We start from the raw sequence: 14,986 nt of genomic DNA on the forward strand, positions 1-14,986 counted from the left end.
GCATTTCAGATAGAGGATCGGCTTCCATGAAAGAGTGGTTGACTGCCACACGGTCAGGGTTTGTAATCTGAATGGAGCATCCTTCATCCTAAACTTCGTAGCTGCCCCAATGGTGAGAGGGGTCTATGCCAGCAATAGGATTCTCTTTTCAGCTCCAAGCTAAACCGTCTCTCTTTCTTCATCTCTTCCTGCCTATTCATTTTATTTTGGAAGCCGCTCTGCCTGTATGTGTGGTTTCAATGCCAGCTTTCACGCTCCCCTTTGTACAGTTTAACTGGAATCCCAGTTAGGAATTCCACTTAAAACTGGGAGAGGTTAGCTCCACCAGATCTGGGTTTTAAGTGACCTTTAAGATGTGTTCCCCATCGCTTTTAACAAAGATGTTGTCAGCTGAAACGCTGGGCTGGATGTTCTGCTTTTAAGGCTATCATCCTGGTGACTTTAAAAAGTCATTTTCTAATGGGGGGTGACCCGCTTTTATATTCATTCCAGGTTTTTTTCTGGAAACATCTCCTGATGTTTCCTGTTCTAGAAGTGAAGCAAGACCACCAAACGCTAGAACAGGAAACCGAAAGGCCGGCCAGAGAAACTGAGGAGCTAGACTGCGGGGGGGGGGGGGGAAGCAAAAAGTCCCGTTGACTGGAGGGTGTCTGTTCTTGTGGTCTCATTATCTCATCCGAAGTGGTGCTTGACTCCACGAGCGAGCATCTTTGGGCTGAGCCGGGCCAGGTTCCAAAAACCTGCAGGGAGGCAAAGGGGTGGGGGAGAGACGAAGGGGGTGGGGAGAGTTTAAAACATCATCCTCCGCCTAAAACAGTTGTCAGGAGGACGTGAGCCAGAGAAGGAATTGTAAGGGTTTTTCTTACCGGACAGGCTCAAGATCCTTGGGATCGGAGGTGCCCGTCTGAGAGGTGCTTGAACTCTCTCGTGCCTTGAGAGGGATGTGCAGGAGGAAGCCGCAGCGAAGGGAGAGAAGATCTGAGCCACAGTGTTTCAAGATGGGCAGCTGGGCACAGCTGGCATCTCTCCTGCTGCTCGTGTGGGCAGGGACCGATCCGGGGGTGAGGGGGCTCAGCCTGCACACCAAGGGGAAGGAGGTCCCGGAACGGCTTCAGCATCGTCTGCAACGCGGCTCTTGCACGTATACTTTCCTGCTGCCAGAGGTGGGGAGCTGCGACCCATCGGAGGCGGAGGACCAGGTGTCCAACTCGCTCCAGAGAGATGCCCCATCGGTAGCCGAAGCCAAGTGGCCAGTGAAGAGGTTCCAGCAGCTGGAAGATCTCATGGAAAACAATACCCAGTGGCTGCAGAAGGTAAGGAGTACAGGGGCTGGAGCATATGCCATTTTGGCTTGGTTATTTCAACTCTAAATCAGGAACATGTGGGTGCCACCAGGCAGGGCTTGAGAAAGTTACTTTTTAAAGACTTGTTGTTTAGTCGTTAAGTCATGTCCGGCTCTTCGTGACCCCATGGACCAGAGCACGCCAGGCCCTCCTCTCTTCCACTGCCCCCCGGAGTTGGGTCAAATTCATGTTGGTCGCCTCAATGACCCTGTCCATCCATCTCGTCCTCTGTCGTCCCCTCCTCCTCCTGCCTTCACACTTTCCCAACATCAGGGTCTTTTCCAGGGAGTCTTCTCTTCTCATGAGATGGCCAAAGTATTGGAGCCTCAGCTTCAGGATCTGTCCTTCCAGGGAGCACTCGGGGTTGATTTCCTTCAGAACGGATAGGTTTGTTCTCCTTGCAGTCCAGGGGATTCCAATAATCTGCTGGCCACTGTGGTCCCTAGCTCAGGAGATGTAGTCCAAGGCCTGCCACCAGGTATGACTTACCTAAAACACTACCTTTAAGACACATTTCCTTCTAGGTATTTCCCCTTAATCTATGCATCCTTTCACACTTTATTCTGAACTGGAGAAAACAACACAGAGAAGTGTGAATTTCCAAGTCGGGCATGAACTGCCGGATAGCTCAGCGGTTTAGGCACTGGTTAGGTGTTCGATTCCCCACTGTGCCTGCTGGACTCCATGATCCATAGGGCCTCTTACAGTTCTAAGATGATGAGGATGATGTTTTGAAAGTACATTTATTTATTTGATTTATAGACTGCCCATGTAGCCAACCGCTACTCTCGGTGGTGTACAAAAAAAAGCATAAAACATAATTTATACAATTGCTACAGACACGAAAGAGTAACACAGATAGATAACAAGACTGGCAGCAATAACCATTAGGGAACATAAACTGCAGTGTTGTATTCCTCTCCTCATCAGACCGCAACGCATTAACAACTTGCAAGACAACGAATTGCATGTGATCCTGGAGCAAGGGAACGACAACAGCAGCCGATCTGCTGAGATTTTTGTACATCCCTATAAGATACGGCATTTATGTTCTAAGAAAGCACCAAATAAAGAACTATCTGAGTTTCTCTACTTTCTGCAAGTTGCTGTATAAAGGAAGGGGGTGGTGGAATCAGCTCTGAGCTGTCACAGGGAAAACATGAAATTATGGGATGCCCTGTTTGGCAGAGGTCGCCGTGGGTCTGAGCGGTCCTGGGTATTCTCAGCTGCTGAGTTGACTTCTCCATCCATGCTCGCCCTCCCTTCGGAGGGGACTCCTTTTCTCACACAATGCCCTGAACATCCCACGATTTGGGGACAGCCAAGAAGCGTTCATGTTACAATCTTGAACTGGGAGGGTTTCCAGGAACGATCCTGGCTCCGGGTTCCTTGACCGAGTCTTGCGCACATTCCCCCAAACGAGTTCGCTCGGTCTCCGGATTTTCATCCAGGGACCTGTCAATTCTCTTGGCCAGGAATACGACCGTGTCTTATTCCCTTAAATAAAAGACATGTGGCTTTCCCCCCCATCCCAGATAATCTTGCCAGTTTCTAGCCCTGCTTAGGTGCCTTTCAGAGAACTTCATCTCGAAACATCAGCATTTCTGTGCTATGGAATGCATCTCTGGCTCAATTATTCAAATATTCTTAAATATCCCCATCTATACTTCGTACATGGCTCTTCCCTCTGCTGTCATTGTCTACAATCCCGGAAAAACGCCATGCATTGAAGGAAGGAGACAGTGGCCAAGAAAGCTGATGCTGTAATAAAATGTGTTAGTCTTCAAGCTAACCCTCTTTGCAGGTTTTGCTTGGGGAGGTGGGGGGGGAGTCATAACATGGCAACCCACAGCTCAGGCATGGTACTTTATTTGGATGAATGCTTTCAAGGAGTTCCCAAATTTGTGGCAATCCCTCTGCGATCTGTCCCCCCCCCCAGCCCAATGGATCAAAGCTCCTTTATAGACAGAAGAGCAATCTAGGCCATCGTTTCACTCATCATTTGGCAACCCTAAGCTGACATCATGATGGACAGAGGGCTTCTCCAGTACAGTGCCTCTTTCTGCGTATCACCACAGCCAGCCTTTTAATGTCTGCGCAAGGAGAACCACTTTCCCCACAATGAGCAGGCTTGAGTCTCTATCACCCTCCGAGCATGCCAGCTCTGCTCTTCGTCCGTGCTTCTGTTCTTAAAATAACAATACGACACACTTATCAGTTTGTGCACATGCAGAATCCTGGCACAGACGGAGGCTGGCAGAAGCAGGAGGAGGAAAAGAGGGTGATATTTTTAGGTGTGTGTTGTGTGTGCCTTTTAAAAATCGTCATAAAGTGCTGCACCATTTAACAACTCGCTAGATTTAGACTGTTAAATGCATTGTGACAAATACTGTGCGCTAGTGGTTACCAACCCGTTTTGATCATCTGGACTAGTAACACGAGGGCAAAATAAGAGCTGTTCTCTCATCTCGTGAATCGCAGCGTGGAAGAAACTTTCCTAATGAGTTCCATGAAAGCACCTTCTTGACCCCGAGGGCCACATGGTGCACATGCACACTCCTGCCTACCCACAGGCCTTAATAACTATGGGAAAGGGAATTAATTGTGTCCTGGTCATTAAGCTTAATACAGCGTTCTGATCTTAGCCAATCATTAGAAGCCGAGTTTAAGAGATAAAGGATATTTGATTGCTCCAGCCTTTGACTCCATATTTTGCATTTAACGTGTTCTGCTTTTGGATTGGTCATTAGAAGGTAAACATGGGCTAAACTGACAAGTGTATTACCATGGCTGATCTCTCTGAGGAAACCACATTGTGAGGCAGGGAAAGCATAACTAAGTGGAGGAAATACCCTGCATGTCTGGTTTGCCTCTGATACGCCTAGAGATGACGTTGTTTCCTTCCCTGCCCATCCTTGTCCAAAGCCCTTCCTAGAAAGTAGCAAGCTATTCCTGTAGCTCCTTAAATATCTGTCCTGTCTCAAAAGGATCCATAATAATAATAATTTTCTTTGTTCCTTCCAAGCAATGAAACATTTTACTCCTTCTCCTACTCATGCCTTAGAGTGAATTATTGAGACAGTAAGTGCCAGTTGATGAGAGAAAGGGGTGGACTAATCTGGGGATCTTGAAGCTATTCTGCTCTCTGAAAACCTGCACTTCTGTGGTGCAACTAGAGGAATTTAAGCAAAACTCTGCTACACCGGTGTTGTTGGGCTGCAGCTCCTGGCACTTCTTGCCACCGACTTTGCTGGCAAGGGCAGAGGTTTATTGCCGTCCGACAAGATCTGGATGGGTAGACTTTGCCCAAACCTGGTCTACAAGGGCAAAACCAACAGAAAGCACCCCACCGCCCCGAGGAGACATGAACAGAACTGCCTCTGGTGTAGTAAAGGCCAAAAAAAGGAGAACGTGATCGTGAGTGGAAGTCCAGCAAAAATCTGGCCTGGGGAGATGCATTTGTCTGGTTCATAGCCAAATTATCTATAAACGTGGAGAAGGAAAGGGGGGGAAGGCGTCTTGAGCTCCTGAGATGTGAAAAGGCAAACAGATCCTTTGTTACATGGAAAGAAAACTCTTCTGGAAAAAAGAAAAATTGCAAACAACCGGTATAAATAAGCCAAGAGGGATGGTTTTCACATTGATACGCTGACGCTGCTCAGCAAGCATGAAAGGGGGCTGTTGCGCGTGCCACTTTTGTTCTCGAGCGAAGTACACAGGGAGGGAACAGAGTCCACGGTCAAGAATGTAGTTTCTGGTTCCTCCACGTACTTGTAAACATGGAGCAGCCCTCTGAAAGACCAACTGACACGTAACGCGGATCGTGGGCTTGTTCTGCATCGGTAGAGAGGGAGCTGCCTTATACCAAGTCCGATTTTGGGTCTCTCTAGCCCAGGACTGCCCGCTCTGACTGGCAGAAGCTGTCCAGGAGTTCAGACCTGACTCCTTTCTAATTCTACCTTCGGATATCTGGCTCTCCTCAATGATCTCCCAGCTGACTTACAGGCTCACGACACGGGCCTTTAAACAGGCCACTGTTTTGTCTGGTGTGGGAATGGGACAGTGTGCTCCTTTGGCTGGCAGTCGGACTATGTTCTATTTGCTAGAACATAACAGCCCATCCTCAGACAGTTCCTCCACACTCCTTTCTGAGTCCCTGTCAGGGGCTACCCTTTTTTTAGGTGCAGGCTGGATGACTCCATTTTGGTTCAATTCCCAGATGTGCGGTCTCTGGAAATGACCCAAAACAGAGCTTTCTCCTTTTAATTTCGCAGCTCATTTCAATTTCCCGACATCATTAGTGGCTTAAACAGACAGCTTGACCACTTCATGATATTGGGAAATTGGGAAATTAAAGACTTATTTCCTTTTTCTGCTCCTTGGCTCCTCTAAACTAATCAGGGCCGTGCTGATTCTCAGCAACTCTTAGATTTTTTTTTTTTAATTGAAGACTTCCTCCCGTAACTGGGAGGAGACAGGCGGGGGCAAAGAGGGGGATTTTCTCCTTTGCATTACAGCTTTTCTTAAAGGAGGAAGACCAAATAGGGCCACTTGAGGGGCATATGCCATGTGAATGCAAAGAGCACGCCACATGCCATACCGGATATTTATCTTGGGTGACCCTGTTTCGCCTGCACCAGCCTGCTCCAAATGAGCCATGTAGCCAAGCCCTTAGAAGGCTTCACTTTGATTCAAATATTAACCAGCCATAACTCAGCCAAATTTCTGAAATCAAACAGAATTCAGGGTATTATGAATCAATTTTGGGCAACTTACATGTACGCAGAGTTAAGCTTTCCTCTCCTTCGACGACAGTCACCGGAAGACTGCACTCCTTCCGCTTCTTGGGGAATGAACGCCTCTGCAGATGTGGTTGTGCAGGTTGGGTCACAGCTTCTCTTTAACGGCCAGATGTGATGCTGTCTCCCCCCCCTCCCCTGCTGTGTCAACCTGTCTTCCCAACAGCTGGAGGGCTACATCCAGGAGAGCGTGAGACTGGAAGTTTCCGACAACCACTTAAGCGCCGTGCAAAACCACACGGCGGCCATGCTGGAAATCGGCACCAACCTCTTGAACCAAACCGCCGAGCAGACGCGGAAGCTCACGGATGTAGAGATGCAGGTAAGCCAGACCACCAGGGCGGGGGGGGGGGATCCAAACGGAAGCCCTTCTTTCCTCCTGTGCGCTGGTTCACCTGTACTTCTCCCCTTGCCTGCCGATTCTGCATGCACGGCTACACGACGGTTGACCCAGTACCAGATGTCAATGCAAGCCATGGGGACGTTTATACTCCCTGGACCTTCAGGGCCAGCAAGGTTCAGGAAGGCACCTCGCAGAGAATCTGCCAATCCTCCTGTTTCTTTCTTCTCCCCCTTGACCATCCAGGTTCTCAATCAGACCTCCCGGCTGGAGATCCAAGTACTGGAAAACTCCCTCTCTACCCATAAGCTGGAGAAACAGCTGCTGCTGCAGAGCCACGAGATCAACAAACTCCAAGAGAGGAACAGGTTTGGGCTGGACTTATCTCTTAGGAACCTTGTTTTGTTTCTGAGCTGGTATTTGCAAAGGCTGGGAAAGGGAGCCTCTGTGAGCCAGAATCCTATTGTGGATTTACGGCAGTAATTGGGCCGACTGCGGCTGGCAAATCGCCGCTTGCATTCCTAATCACGTGCCGAGCCGTGGGACGGATACATGACCGTGAATGCCAGCAGCAACTCATTAATTATTGACCCTTTGCCACTACAACGTCTACAGGTACACTTACAGTAGTGCCTCGCTAGACGATGATAATCCGTTCCACTGAAATCACTGTTTAGCAAAATCATTGTCTAGCGAAAAGCATTTCCCCCATTGGAATGCATTGAAACCTGTTTAATGCGTTCCAATGGGGAAGAATCGTCGTTGTCTAGCGAAGATCGGCCATAGGAAAACAGCTTGGCGAACCACAGATCAGCTGTTTAAATCGCTGTCTTGCGAAGCTTAGGTCCCGAAAACACCTGTTTTGCGAGCACGGAGGGAGATGTCAAAATCGTCATCTAGTGAAAATCCGTTTGCGAAGCAGGGACCAGACATTGTCCAGCGAAATTCCCCCATAGGAATCACTGTTTTGCGAATCGCTATAGCGATCGCAAAATTCAATGTCTAGCGAAAAAACTGTCATGCGGGGTAACTGTCTAGCGAGGCACCACTATATTTTAAATCCACAATGGGATTCAGACCACGTTAAGTTTTATGATAACTGTTTGGACATGTCTGGATAATTTTCTCTGCTTAAAAGTTTCACATTCCTTTCCCCCATCAGCAGCTCTGCTTTCCAGAGCATGGAAAAGTCACATTTGGGACGACAACTCCCATTCTGTCGAGGGTCTCACCATCCTTTCCTTCCCCAGCTTCCTAGAGAAGAAGGTCCTGGCTATGGAGGGGAAGAGAGAGGAAGAACTGAGAGGCCTCACCTCTGAGAAGGGGGGGATGCAGAGTCTGCTCTCCAAGCAGACGGACCTCATTGGCCACTTAGAGCAGCGTCTGGGACTGGCCCTGGTCAACAATTCGGCCTTACAGCAGCAGCAGGCTTCCCTGGCAGAGACGGTGAAGCATCTGGTCAGGCTGGTATCCCAGTGCAACCGTACGTAATCCGTTCCAAGCCCCCTCCCCATTAGATGCTGAAAAATGCAGATCATAGCCCATGCTGTTTTCACGGTGAATGCTATACACACAGCATGCTCTCTAGTGGCCAGTTCTGGTAATGACATTGTGGAAATATAGATTTCCAGGATTTTTTCTTTTAATATTTTTTAATATTTTCAGACTAGGGATAAGTGAATCACTGGATATTGATCCCATGGATAAGGGGGTCCTAGGGAGAGAATACTCAGCAGTGGTCTATCATTCCCTTTTTTCGGATTGGGGGGGAGCCCTGGGACTGTGCATCTTGCCCAAGGCCACCCAGGCTGGCTCTTTTCCCAGGAAGTCCAGAGGGGGAATCAAATTCCCAACCTCTTCTAAGCCACAGAGCTATCCAGCCAGTTCCTGGCCCACCCGGAACTTCAGACAACTACTCAGTGCTGGCCCAAAGATCACACATAGCATTTTAACTCATGCCTGGTCTGCACATTGTTCAATGTGGTCAGAAATGAGCGTTTTAGATAGCACACGAGTAGCACCGGATGCCCCATAAAGGCAGATGCGATTCTATACAGGGAGATCTTTATATTTGAGAAATAAGATTTCAAACGAATGTTTAAGCCCTGAAGAATAATGACAAAAAAAACAGACAAGCTAATTTGCAAATTACTCGAAGTGAGAAAAGCTTCTGCTATGCACTCAGATGATTTCAGCAGTTAAGGACATTCCTTTTCTAATGATGGATCAGATGTAACATCCGTTCATGTCCCTAAATCTCAGAGTTTATTTCGGGTAACCAATGCTGCGTATTAGTCAGCTTTTGTGTGCATTCTAAGTATATTTTAGGAATCAGCAATGCCAGCAGACCTCTGCTACAAGGGAGCATGGCATTTTGTAGCAGGTGTAAATTCAACCATACAAAGATATATGTGGGCGGGAACTTTCCAAATTGGGTAGCCATAGTGACAGCACCTCTTTATCTCATCCTTGCAGAAATATCTCTAGGGGCCCCAGAAGAACAGAAGACTTTCAAGGACTGTGCGGCTGCATACAAGTTGGGGTTCACCACCAGTCGAATTTATACACTCAGGTTTCCTAACACAACAGCCACAGCTAAAGTGAGTGTGAGCTCTGGAGGGGCTGATTTACGATCTAGAACGGGGCAGGGGAAAGCCCTCTATCTATCTATCTATCTATCTATCTATCTATCTATCTATCTATCTATCTATCTATCTATCTATCTATCTATCTATCTATCTATCTATCTATCTATCTATCTATCTATCTATCTATCTGTCTGTCTGTCCGTCCGTCCGTCCGTCCGTCCGTCCGTCCGTCCGTCCGTCCGTCAGGGACGCAAGGCAGCTAACACAGTGATCAGTATCACAATCAGCACTTTGTTAACTGTGTGTGATCGTAATACTAGGAAGGCTGGAATGTCTAGTAAGGATCAAATCGAGCTGATGCCAATGCTTGGATCTTGGACGTCTCCAGGAATCTGTGTTGAAGCTTCGTATAAAAGAATGTGTTGCTGACCGAAAGACCATAATAACAGCAAAACTCCAGCAAGCATTGGTCATTTTCATTCATCGTTTTCATTTCTGCAAACCCCCAGGTTCTTTGTGACATGGAGACCAGTGGAGGAGGTTGGACCATCATCCAGCACCGGAAGGATGGAACTGTGGATTTCCAGCGCACCTGGAGGGAATATAAGCAGGTCAGGGCTCAAGGATGCCTCTGAGTACCCCCCCCCCAAAAGGCATTTGATGGTGTGTAATGTTTCCCAACCTTCAGTGCCCAGATGTTGACTAAAACTCCCAGAAGCCTTCGCCACTAGCGGTGCTGGGCCAGGATTTCTGGGAATTGCAGTCCAGGAGCATCTGGGGACCCCAAGGTTGGGAAGCATTGGTGCAGGGGGTGGGCGCCGAAGTTCATTGCTGGCTCCCACCAAGCCAGAAGGGCACCTTGAGTTTCAGCTGGACCATCATGGCATCTGTCACATGTTGTACCAAACCTCTGTCAATGTCCTCAGTATGCTTCACAGCCCCACGTCTGTATATCCACTGCAGGGATTTGGGTCACCCCCAGGAGAATATTGGCTGGGCAATGATTTCATCCACTTGCTGACCACACAGAGACCTTACTCCCTCCGGATCGGTCTCCAAGACTGGGAAAAGAACGAGGCCTATTCCCTATATGAACACTTCCAAGTAGGTCCCGAGGAGCAGAACTATCGGTGAGCCTTCTTGCAGGAATATACAACACCACTTTTTAAACAGAGAGAACAGTCCTTGATATTTATGGACTTCCTTTAAGGGTCAGAGCGTTATCCCGGCATCTCCCAGCAAAATACAGAGCATGGTCTCTGGTTCCCTCTAGTGGCCAGTTCCAGTAACTTCATTGTTAGAAATATATATTTATGGGATTTTTTTCCCTTTAATATATTTAATATTGTCAGTCCACCGGTAAGTGAATCAGCCGATACTTATCTCACAGATAAGAGGGTCCATTTTCTATCTGGAAAACCCTGGAAAGGGTTGCCATAAATCAAAATTTACTTGATGGCACACGATGATGATGATTATAGATATAATATAAATTCAAATACTGAAAATGTCTCAGGACCCTCCATTGATTAAGAAAAGAAAGGTATACGTCCTTCAGGTATGGTAATATCAGTCATGGAGCCACCATAAAGGGTGCTGACAACCCATTTTGGTTGCTCGTTGGTTGAGTTCCACGAACCAGGAAAATTCCTTCATCCATTTGACTACATCTGAATCGGAACTGGGAAGCCTTTTTGGTTAAACTTCCCAGAACCCTCCAGTCAGCAGGGGTAGGAGGGAATCATGGGAGTTGTAGTCGAAACCATTCCGTTTCCAAATCCTTGCTCCAAAATGTGACACGGATCCTTCTTGAATCGAAAGCCAAGCCAATTCCAGGTCGATGTTGCCGAGGAGGGTCCCTGACAGGGACGTGCTTGCTCTCCCTTCTCCAGACTTTATGTGAGGAAGTTCAGCGGCACCGCCGGACGCATGAGCAGCCTCAGCCCTTCCGGAACGGAATTCAGCACCAAAGACATGGACAATGACCGCTGCGGTTGCAAGTGTGCCCAGATGGCTGGTGGAGGTAATGAATGGAGCGGGAAAGGTGGGCAAAATGCTCCAGGCTGTGTTTCAAATCAACAAGGCCTGGAGGATGACTGGAGGGCTCACAAGGCAGTTCTAGCGCTGTCAGGGAAGTGGAGGGATTCCACCTAGCAGAATAGTTTCAAGTTTCCCAGATGAGTCCACCCCTTTTCCTCATCAGACTGGTGCTTATAGCCTCAATAAACTCACTCTGAGATATTTGTAAGAAGAATACTTTGTAAGCCCCCCAGAGACCTTTGGGTAGTGTGGGTGGCATATAAGTTACATAAATAAATAAATAAATAAATAAATAAATAAATAAATAAATAAATAAATAAATAAATAAATAAATAAATAAATAAATAAATAAGTAAGTAAGTAAGTAAGTAAGCAAGCAAGCAAGCAAGCAAGCAAGCAAGTAAGTAAGTAAGTAAATAAATAAATAAATAAACAAATAAATAAACAAATAAATAAATAAATAAATAAATAAATAAATAAATAAAAGTTGTGAACAGATCAAACAGCAAACTGACACATACGAGGGCTTTCAGCAACAGATTTCAACAGCCTTCAGAGAGGGAAAGGAAACAGAGCTGAGAGGCGGGGCTCTCTTTGAATTCCGAGGCAGGGAAGGAATGATTGGCTAGTGCTGCATTGATTGACAGTCACCCCAGCTCAGAAAGGTCCCTCCCAGCCAAATCTACTAGAGGCAGCATGCGAGGTTGCAATGACTCCAACCGTTCCGAAGACCCAAATCGCCACTCTTCTAATGTGCAGCATTCCAAGGACAGATTTAAGGAAGTTTTGGGGAGCAATTGGGTTTTTGGGAAGCTCTTGGGGTGTGTGTGATGCACCGGGATGTCTCACCATCCTCCTCATCCCTTCTCTTTTCTCTCCCCTCCCCCACTGCCCTATTCCACTCCAGGCTGGTGGTTTGATGCTTGTGGGCCGTCAAACTTGAATGGCATCTATTACCCGCCCAGCCCTGCGGTGAACAGATACAATGGGATCAAGTGGCATTACTGGAAGGGACCCAGTCACAGCCTTAGGAGGACTGTTATGATGATCCGCCCCGTGGATTTCAGAGAAGACTGAAAAACCACACCACGAGATGCATGAGACTCAGAGGCAGAGGCCGCTGGGTGAACGGAGCCAGCAAAATTCAACCCAAACCCAGAGACAGTATCGTGCAAGGTCTGGACAGGGGACTGTTTACTGGGACTCAAGATGTCCCTGTAGTTGATAGTGGTGGCCCCAAGGGGGCGCTAGCTGCAGGAGAGGCACCAGAGAGATACTAGGACTTTGTATGTTCTTTCTCTGCTTGGTGAACGCGGTGCAAATAACAGATCCTGAATCTTCTCAAAATCCTGAACTGAAAACGTATCAGCTTTTGCCAGAACAAGCAAGGTTTTTCCGAAAGCGTCTACTTAGCAAACTCCAGAGGAGTTGAGCAAAACCTTCTGGAGGCAGGAAGAGGCACCACCCACTACTCTGCGACTTCTAGTTACACCCCGCTAGCAAAAACGGTTCTTCATATCAGCAAATAGGGTCCTCTGAATTGACCCTGCCTGCCTGCCTCGAGGATAATGCACCTATCATTTTTATATCTCTTTCGTCATACATTGAAATTTCACTCCTACCTCGGGTACCCCATATATAGAAGATATTAGCAGAGCCCCAGAAATATACCTTAATAAAGCGATACACACACACAGGAGTAAGTTAAATGATACTGGGATGGTAATTGTGTGTTTTACGATTACAAGAGGGGTTTTTGACATTTTCCCCGCTGTGCCTAATTTTGGAAACGTTACAAAAGCTTTTTTGGGGATAAACTACAATTCCCAAATGCTGAGGTTTCATTTTTGTGTTGTTTTGTTTTATTTAAAGCCTATCCCAAGTTTACATCAAGTTTTTGCGCTACCGGGCCATCCTACCTTGAGTCAATTTCGTAATAATTGCGTGTAAACAGATGCCTGGGAAAGTACAGATAACACTTGAAATTTATTAGGTAACAAAGGTTTGTCTGGCACCTTCATCTATATCTCAGCTGAGGATTTAAAGCCAGAACTTTGGAGCCACTGGTTTCATCATCATCATAAAGAGCATTTGGCAACTCAAGACATCGTCACCGACACAGCCACGCCGTGTTCAGATTTGTACACAAACAGTTCCTGTAGTAAAGCCAGAGGATCCAGACTTGTGGGGAAGCCAGAGAAAAGATGTGGGCACCATGGCCAACCTAGGAATATAAAGAGGTTTTAAGAATATAAATCCTGGCTCGACCCTTCTGCGCTTGGTAAACACGGCACTTTGAACAAAGAGCGGCAGAATAATCTGTATAGGGCCCTACGGCTGGGTTACGGGAAGCCGCTACGATAGGACTGAAGGCTATATTCCGTGTGCAACTCACCAAATGCTTCCTCCCAGATGCTGTGGGTGTTATGGTGCACCATCACAATCAACTCAATGGCTCCCTTGTTGTTCTCCCTGGGAAACTCATTCTCTGCAAAGAATATTTGTTAGCCATCTCTTGGCACATGCGGGGGGCCTGTTAATCCTGGGACAGGAAAAAACATTTACTAGCAGACCCGGATGTTGGGAAAGGGTGAAGGCAAGAGGAGAAGGGGACGACAGAGGATGAGATGGTTGGACAGGGTCACCGAAGCGACCAACGTGAATTTGACCCAACTCCGGGAGGCAGTGGAAGATAGGAGGGTCTGGCGTGCTCTGGTCCATGGGGGTCACGAAGAGTCGGACACGACTAAACGACTAAACAACAACAAGCAGACTTTAATGCATGGCAGCCTTGGAAATTCACCTTTGGGTCCCTGGGTTGTTTGTTTTTTGTTTGTTTTTAAACTGGGGATAAGGTAAGGAGTACAAAAGGTAGAGGGGGACATGGGGGAAGGAGAACACAACTGTATGCTGTCATCCAATCTGTTTGTTCACCTTGCCATATCAAGCCGACTTTCCACCTTTCTGCCATTTTATTGCCCTACAGGTTTCAACTTACAGTTACATCTTAGTTTAATTCTATGTTCTTCCAGCACTATCTGGTGACTCGAGCCGTTTGTATAATAAATCCCATCGTCCAGTTGCCTTTTGCATTGGACAGTCTTTCGACACTTCTGATAGAATATCCATTTCTGCCGCTTTCCAGATCTTCTCAATGAGTTCCTCTTGTTTTGGTATCTCCGATTTCTTCCAGTTCTTCGCATAAAGAATTCTGGCTGCCGTGATTATATATATAACTAGGTAGTTCTTTCTCTTATCTATATTATCTGGTACAAAGCTCAGTAAAAACCATTCTGGGGTTAGGGGAACACAGTATTTTTTGTATGTCTTGCTATCCAATACTGTTTCGTGACTCTACAAGTCCACCACATATGGTGAAAGCTTCCCTCTTGTGCTTCACACTTCCAACAAACATTTCACACCTCTGTATAAATCTTTGACAAATTTTCCCCAGTCATCTGCCACCTATTAAACATCTTATATATGTTGAAATTTACCGATTTTGTGAGCTTTATGTCATTTTCCCATTTTTGGATCCCTGTTTTTAAACACTAGCAACATTATTTGGTAGTTCTATATCATGCTTGCTGGCTAGATCGCTCGGTGGTTTAGATCTCGGGCTGGAGAGCCAGAGGTGGGGAGTTCGATTCCCCTGCGGGGCCTCCTGGGAGAAGAGCCAGCCTGGGTGGCCGTGGGCCAGCTCTATAAAACTGCTGGATGGCTCAGTGGTTTAGATCTCTGTCTGCAGTGTCAAAGGTTTGGATGTTCGATTCCCCCCCTCCGCCTCCGCCGGGGTATCCTTGAACAGTCCCAGGGCAACCCCCCCCCAAAAAAAATACGGGAATGGAAAACCATTTTTGTGCATTCTCTACCTAG

The 14,986-nt window shown here is 47.1% G+C and overlaps 1 protein-coding gene across 1 annotated transcript; it reads left to right on the forward strand.

The window, feature by feature from the left end:
- Positions 1-499: 499 nt before the first annotated feature.
- On the forward strand, positions 500-14,602 carry LOC110087298 (angiopoietin-2). Its single transcript, XM_072979649.2, has 9 exons — positions 500-1,313; positions 6,309-6,464; positions 6,729-6,850; positions 7,733-7,965; positions 8,958-9,082; positions 9,580-9,681; positions 10,034-10,200; positions 10,963-11,093; positions 12,018-14,602. The coding sequence occupies exons 1-9, from the start codon at positions 942-944 to the stop codon at positions 12,185-12,187; spliced, it is 1,578 nt and encodes a 525-aa protein (XP_072835750.2). The 5' UTR covers positions 500-941; the 3' UTR covers positions 12,188-14,602.
- The last annotated feature ends 384 nt before the right edge of the window (positions 14,603-14,986 follow it).

This window comes from Pogona vitticeps, chromosome 9, assembly GCF_051106095.1.
Source record: "Pogona vitticeps strain Pit_001003342236 chromosome 9, PviZW2.1, whole genome shotgun sequence".
NCBI lineage: Eukaryota > Metazoa > Chordata > Lepidosauria > Squamata > Agamidae > Pogona > Pogona vitticeps.

Bases quoted from the DNA above. Each gene is read 5' to 3' on its own strand.
- LOC110087298 (XM_072979649.2), top strand. From the start codon at position 942: ATGTGCAGGAGGAAGCCGCAGCGAAGGGAGAGAAGATCTGAGCCACAG. The intron at 6,465-6,728 runs GTAAGCCAGACC...TTGACCATCCAG, and splicing joins TCACGGATGTAGAGATGCAG to GTTCTCAATCAGACCTCCCG. The intron at 6,851-7,732 runs GTTTGGGCTGGA...TTCCTTCCCCAG, and splicing joins AAACTCCAAGAGAGGAACAG to CTTCCTAGAGAAGAAGGTCC.